This window comes from Barbus barbus (assembly GCF_936440315.1).
Source record: "Barbus barbus genome assembly, chromosome: 44".
Taxonomy (NCBI): Eukaryota; Metazoa; Chordata; class Actinopteri; order Cypriniformes; family Cyprinidae; genus Barbus; species Barbus barbus.
In genome coordinates this window covers 22,842,166-22,850,000 of record NC_136722.1, presented here as the reverse complement: position 1 = coordinate 22,850,000, position 7,835 = coordinate 22,842,166, and the positions used below count along the sequence as shown (strand labels likewise).

The window sequence follows — 7,835 nt, the reverse complement described above, 5'->3', positions numbered from 1 at the left end:
CAATAATTGACTAAATCTTTGGATATTTTTCAGCATTATTTCTTTAACGTAAGAATTTAAATTGCAACCCTTAGCAAGGGATTAATAGGATTTTTCCCCTGCTTCAATCACTACACAAGGATACCGCTCAGATTACTGCCTGAATCACACACATGCGAAATTATGAATGACTTGACTCATTTAGTCAACTAAACCAAACAGGTGGATTAAAAAAATTACGAAAAATGTGTAACTGTTTGATCAGATAATTGTTTGCATTTTGGTGTTTTTCGCATCTTCTACACCTTATAAACACTCTCAGTTTAGAGATTAGTATTCACATGAAGCCAGACTCTCAATAGCGCCCTTAGTGGTAAAAAACTGCAACAACACAACAGCACTGACGTCACTTTAACCCTGTCAAGTCTTCCATAAAAAAAAAATCAAAAACTGAAAAATTGATTTTTACAAAAAAAAAAAAAGAATATTGAACCTTTTTACAAAATATAAATATGAAAAATACATATGTTTTGTATCATATTTGGCTGCATTTTGGTTCAGTTGTTATTTATATGAGCAAAATGTACACTGTAAAATATAAATCTGTAAATCTCATTACACTTGACATTATCCATTGATTTTACGGGCATTTCTGTTAACTCTAAAACACAATGCAATGAAATGTAAAATTCAAAATACTGGTAAAACACCTGTAAAAAAATAAATACAGAAAAATTCCTTCAAATTATTGTGCCATATTTTTACAGATTTTTTTTAGAGTGTAAGATGAATTAAGATCAAGTATACTATTCTTTGACTTGCTAAAGATAATGAACTATCGATTAAAACGAAGGCATGAAGTAGATTGTAGGGTTTTTGGGAAGGTTTGGATCATGTTGATCATTTAGAGGCCTTAGAAATTCATGTATCAAATATGAACTGTTTCTGCCATGTTTTACAGGTATGGAGCGCTTTAATTCATCTACAGAAGATTCAACATCATTTTTAGGCACCACTTTTGATTATGATTTCAATTACACTGATATCGATTCTGCCAACGTGACTGATGTTGAGGAGCTGTGTGTAGCCAGCATAGAGCAGGAGCTGGCCATTACTGTTGTCCAGACCATGGTCTTCCTCATCGTCTTCTTCTTAGGTGTAATTGGAAACGGGCTGGTCATTGCCACCTTCGCACGATACCGCCGTCTACGTCTACGCTGCATGACCGACGTCTTCCTGTTCTACCTGGCTCTGTCCGACATGCTGCTTCTGCTGACTCTTCCGTTACAGACGGGAGAGACATTGATTGGCAGCTGGGTGTTTGGAGAGGGGCTATGTAAGCTAAACCGTGGTATGTACGCCATCAACACCTACGGTGGCCTGCTGTTGTTGGCTTGCATTAGTGTTGATCGCTATTTGGTGGTGGTTCGCACCAGGGCCGTGCGGAAGATGAGTTCTGGGACACTATTTTACAGCATGCTGTCTGCTCTTGGCGTCGCAGCAACTTCTGTCTTCCTGAGCCTGCCAGACCTGCTCTTCAGCTCTGTGGAGAAAGACATTGGTTCAGAGGTCCTCTTGTGCGATATGAAAGTTTGGGGCGATGAAGTGAGTAAATGGAAGCTGTGGGCCCAGATTGCAAAGATCGCAGGATTCTGCATCCCTTGCGTGGCGATGGTGGTGTGTTACGGCGCGATCGGACGTGTCTTGAGCCGTGCCGGTGGCAAATGTTGGCGCAGACAGAGAACTTTGTGTCTGATGGCACTTCTGGTGGTTCTTTTCCACCTGTTCCAGCTTCCTTACACTATGGTGCTTCTGATTAAAATATTCACACCCACTCCGAAACAATGCGAAGACTGGACCAAGTTCCACCTTCAGGAAAACATAACACGCAATCTGGCCTATGTGAGGTGCTGCCTGAACCCTTTGCTCTACGCACTCGTTGGTGTCAGATTCAGAAACGACATTATCAGGCTGTTGACGGACGGCGGGTGTATGTGCGCGTGTGTGTCCCATATAACGCCACAGCATGACAACGGAAGCTCCGTCACACCATCGTCTCCGGCTCCAACCATACTTTCACCCTTCCCATCTACTTACCTGTCTGCCAAGAAAACCCCTGCCCTGTACACACCTGCTGCAGACACAGCTGAAACATTCATTTTTCCAACACCTATATCTGGTAAAAATTACTTCAGTTATAAGCTGGTGTCATCAATAAATGCACATTAGATGATTTGAAATAAATAATTTCCCATTTTAAAGGTAATAAGTATAGAAACCCATTGACTGTATGCCACAAAAAATAATAATAACAATAATGCTTTGGTAAAACAATTATGAGATTAAAAATGTCATAATTATAAAATAAAAGTCAAAATGAGATTTGAAAAAAAATAAAAATGACAAGAAAGTTTTGACTTAAGTTTTATATTTTGGACTTCTAGTGGATAAGAAACAAAACTGCATGTACACAAAAGCCCTATACTGCTTTATATACAATCAGCAGAATAAAGAATAGTCTTTGATTTCTATGAATATTCATTTCTAATTTCTATATATATATATATATTAGACATATGCTGTAAATAAATTATTATGCACACATTTTTTTTTACAATTAAGATTCTTTTGTTCTATATGTATGTGTTATTCTCTGCTATTTTCATTTTTCAGTTTCTGTACCCTCATTTTACCTGTATTACTGCTACTGACAAAACTGCAAAATAAAGATTATTTTTCTGTATAAATGATACAATTTTATTATTTAAAAACGATGTGTTGAATTGAAATCTATGGAAATAAATTTCTTTCAGCACTTAATTCTTGTTAGTTGCCGATTTTTGAAGTATGGAAAACACTGAAGGTCTTTATTAGAATGTTGGCGCCACCTTGTGGTCAAATCTGATTTCAACGCTATACAAATGGACAGATAAACCTCGGTGTCATCGAAAAATTCACATTAGATTATCTGAAAGGAAAAAATTCTCATTTTATTGGTAATAAGTATAGAAGCCGATGTACTGTACGCCACAAGAAAAAAAAAAGCTTTTAAATCACTTTTTTTTCCACATCAATCTGCACACCATACACCATAATGGTAAAGCAAAAAACAGGTTTTTAACATATTTGCAAATTTATAAAAAAAAAACCTTAATGATTCCATTGCATAGGTATTCATAACCTTTTCTGGCACAGTTTAAATTTTACACTTTGAGTGAAGGTAAACTGTGGCAAATTCCCTCGAATGGGTATGATCTGGAAAAGCACACATGTCTTAATAAAAGGTCTAACAGCTGATGATGCATATCAGAGCAAAAACCAACCCCTGAGGTCAAAATAACTGCCTGTAGAGCTCAGATACAGGTTTGCATCAAGTCACACATCTGCGGAAGAGTTCAGAAAATAATCCTGCTTCATTGAAGGGTCACAGAAGCATGTAGTCTCCATTACCCTTAATAGAAGAAGTATGAAACAACCAGGACTCTTCCTGGAGCCAAACTGAGCAAATGATGGAGAAGGGCTTTGGTTAGTGTGGTGACCAAGAAGCTGATGGTCACTCTAGTTGAGCTCCATGATCATATGTGGAGAAAGGAGAAACCTACAGAAGGACAAACACCACTGCAACACTTCACCGATCTGGGCTTTATGACGGTGTGGCAAGACTCAATCCCCTCTTCAGTTAAAACTCATGAAAACACACTTGCAAAAAAGCACCTAAAGGACCCTCAGACTCTGAGAAACTAGATTCTCTGGTCTAATGAATCTCAATTCCAAGCATCATGTTTGAAGGAAACCAGGCACTGCTCATCACCTGCAGAGTACCATCTCAAAAGTAAAGTGTGCTGGTAGCAGCCTCATGCTGTGGGGCTGTTTTACAGCGGCAGGGACTGAGGGACTCGTCTCGTTATATATTGCCTATATATAACTGTTTTATATATAGGCTTATATATTAGGCATATGCTGTGAATAAATCATGCACACATTTATTATGCACACATTTTTACAATTCAAATTCTTGTTTTATATGTATGTGTTATTATCTGCTATTTTCATTTTCAATTTCTGTACCCTCATTTTACCTGCAGGTAATAACTACATGTATAACTGCTACTGACAAAATTGCAAAATTGAGATTATTTTTCTGTATAAATGATACAATTTTATCATTTGAAAACAATGGATAGAACTGAATGGAAATCTATGGAAATAAATTTATTTCAGTACTTTTTTCTTGTTAGTTGCCTCCTTTTGAAGTATGGAAAACACTGAAGCAGGTCTTTATTAGAATGTTGGCGCCACCTTGTGGTCAAATCTGATTTCACAGGTTAAAAAATGGACAGATAAACCTCGATGTCACATTAGATTATCTGAAATAAATAATTTCTCATTTTATATGTAATAAGGATAGAAGCCAATTTACTGTATGCCACAAGAAAAAAAAAATCATGCTTTGGTAAAACAATAATGAGATTAAAAATGTATTTAATAATATAATTAATTATTAAATTCAAAATGTTAATATAAAAGATTGTGAGATTAAAAAAAATCTAAATTACAAGAAAGTTTTGACTTTGTTGTAATTTTTATTTTATTTAAATTTTATATCAATATTTTGGACTTCCAATGGATCAGCGAAACAACCGCATGTACACAAAAGAGCTATATACAGCTTTATATACAATCAGCAGCATAAAGAATAGTCTATGGTTTTTAGGAGTAATAATTTCTAAATCTTTTAGTACACTGAATATATATATATATATATATGTGTGTGTGTGTGTGTGTGTGTGTATACTCAGTGTACTAACATTTAGAAATTATTATTATTTAGAAAATATATTTACAATTGATATATATATATACGTATGCTGTAAATAAACTATGCACACATTTATTATGCACACATTTTTACAATTAAAATGATTTTGTTCTATATGTTGTTCTCTTCTATTTTCGTGTTTCAATTTCTGTATCCTGATTTTACCTGTATTACTGCTACTGACAAAACTGCAAAATAAAGATTATTTTTCTGTATAAATGATACAATTTTATAATCTTTTAGAACATCCCAAAGAACAGCACATGTTTCATGACAAAGATCAGTGCCTTGTTAAATTACTCGGGCAAACAGATGTTTTGGGTAAAGGTTTACGTGACCGCATATGTGCACCCGGTAAGAACGAGGATTTATATTTCTACACATTTGATAGCCAGGGGAATCTTCAAATGCATACATGCAAAGATATCACTCATTCCTCTGGCATGAATGAGCAAAGCCAAAGAAATGAGCTTCTGATGTCCACGGCAGGTCAGCCAGGTGAAAGTGGCAATCCTGTTTTCAGTTTGAGATACAAAAAATATGTGGGAATATACAGAGGCATCACAAACTCAAAGAAAGGATGCGCATCCAAAACAGATTACAAACAGCTGTTAGAAAACATAACATTTGCATATCCATCTTGCTTGAACATGCTCTACAGCATCTTCTCCATTCTTAAGACTGCATTTTTTTGTTGTCCGGTCCGACTTGTTCTGATGTCATGCTGACGTATGCCAAAGAACTCCCACTAAAGTGACACGGCCATGTACTGTAGGTGCTGCAGTTGCTCCTCTCTGACAGCACTGACCAAAGGCACGATGAGAAATGTCTTTCTGACGACACATCTTAAAACCATGTTTTATTCTCCTCTAAAATGTTCTGTTTTTTTAACTGATGTGTATGAAATTGTGTAAATATTCCCAAACATTCTCACATTCTCTGTATTGTATAGATGATTGTTGTCATGAAATAATAGATGGAAATCACAAGACATGTATGTGGAACTGATTTTTTGGTGATGTTTTGGACAAACATGATTACTTTTGGTACATAGGTACCAAATAGCCTTTTACAGAATAAAATAAGTAACCAGTTTGATGTTTGAAATACAGTGTGGTGTTCACATTAACACATTACTGCAAAACTGACACTGGGGAAAAGACTGTAGAAAAATCTTCTTTCTTTGCCATAAAAGATGTCTTTAATTTTCAATGTAAACATACATTTCCAAATACAAGTCTTTTAATAATATATCCTCTGTTTTACAATAGGCCTATATATGTATTATTGTAATATCACAGACTGGTAATAGTTTTAGAGGAAAATATAATCAGTAAAAAATATTTTAAATATTTTTATTAATGTACACAGTAACACATGTACACGTGGAACAAATTACAATTACTTCAAAGACACACAATGATGTAAAAACCACTAAAAGATACATTCAATAATTTAACTTTAGTTTATGGAGTAACTTAAGTTAATATGCTTTTACTAGATACAGTAAATGTACACTGTAATTACAACATTTCCAATTTATATCTTCTACTGAAATATCACATGAAAAAAACAACATTTCACATACGTTTTACATGTAAAGTGTTCAGATGTGGGTGAAAGGAAAGGATGTATATTGAAAAGAAGGTTGGAAAAGTTTATACAATGTTGTGCTGTTAAAATGAGTTTAAAACTGATACCAGAGAAAAAAATTAAATGTTTACTTTTTTTTTTTACCATAAATGAATCACATTACATTTTCACTCTAAATACCAATCTTTTTTTATGATATATCTAAGGTGTTTTACCAATGAAAATACTGGTGTACTATGAAAGATTTGTAATAGTTTTGAAGAAAAATATTCCACACTTTTTATATATTTATTTTCGTTTGTTGAAAATGTACACTTCTGCATGGCAAATTACTACATACATAATTCACTCTATAACACAGTTTGTTATTCTTGATCTCACAAGACCAACTAAACAAATCTCCCATAATGATAATTATTTGATAAGTAAACTGTAATTTAAAGATTAAATGGATACAGTGATGTTTAAACATCAGCAAAAGAATCAGTATCATTTTATCATTCAAGACATTAGTTTACGGAGTCAGCTAACCTTAGTTAGTATGCAGTCACTGGATACAGAAGTCCATCAAACACCGGACTTTCCTTTCAAAAGTTATTTGTTAAACCCGTATGTAGCTTGTTCTCTTTGAGAATAGTCCAAATGAAGTCCACGCTGTAGATTTTCCACCTAGCAAGACTAGAGCAGTGTACGCCGCACCCTCTGAGTGTTTGTTTGACCGCCTTCTGCCTCAGAGGAATGGAGCATGACTGAAACATATTCTGAGTGTAACTACACTGTCTGAATTCCCCAAGCTCTAGGCAAAGGAACACTCGCTGCTCGTTTGCTTGCCCTGCCTTTCTCTACACACAGATTGAGACTTGTCATTGGGGTGCCAGTGCTCTGAAGTTGAGCTACAGTGTCAGCACAGTGGGGGGAAACACAATGAGTATAATCATACAGCATTACAACATCTGTACCTTGGTAATGCTGCAGTTTTTTTTTTTATAAGAATTGATGACAATTTGACGAACATATTCACATTGTTAATATTTTCACTATACATGGTTCAATGCCACTTAATGTTCAATGCCAAGTTACAAATGTCCTTCAACTATATATATATATATATATATGAATAGCAGTGTGTGTGTGTGTGTCTCTATATATTAGTATGGTAGTATAAAACTACCACAACACAATGCCAGTTGCCTCTCAGATAGATATAGCAGACGTGTTTTAGTGCCCCTATTGGCTTGTAGAGGGAAATCAAGGTGCAAGGAGCAAATTTTAAATTACCTGCGATGTATTCTTATAAGAATCAGAGCAATTAATAGAGATCTCAGTTTTCCAGCTTTATCGACTTGATCTCTTACAAGAACGCTCAAACCAGGACAAGCACAGCTTCCTCAACCCCGGACAAGGTAAATTATTTGCTTTATTCTTATTTCTCCACTTATTTGTT

At 35.0% G+C, this 7,835-nt stretch overlaps 1 protein-coding gene across 1 annotated transcript in view; it reads left to right on the top strand.

Annotated features, from left to right (window-relative positions):
• LOC306863340 (C-C chemokine receptor type 7-like) overlaps positions 1–2,721 on the top strand; it is a 5,236-nt gene extending 2,515 nt beyond the window's left edge. Inside the window, exon 2 of the mRNA XM_079406611.1 lies at positions 941–2,721. Within this exon, the coding sequence (XP_079262737.1) occupies positions 943–2,208 (1,266 nt within the window). The 5' untranslated portion in view covers positions 941–942 and the 3' untranslated portion in view covers positions 2,209–2,721. The remainder of the gene's footprint in view (positions 1–940) is intronic.
• The last annotated feature ends 5,114 nt before the right edge of the window (positions 2,722–7,835 follow it).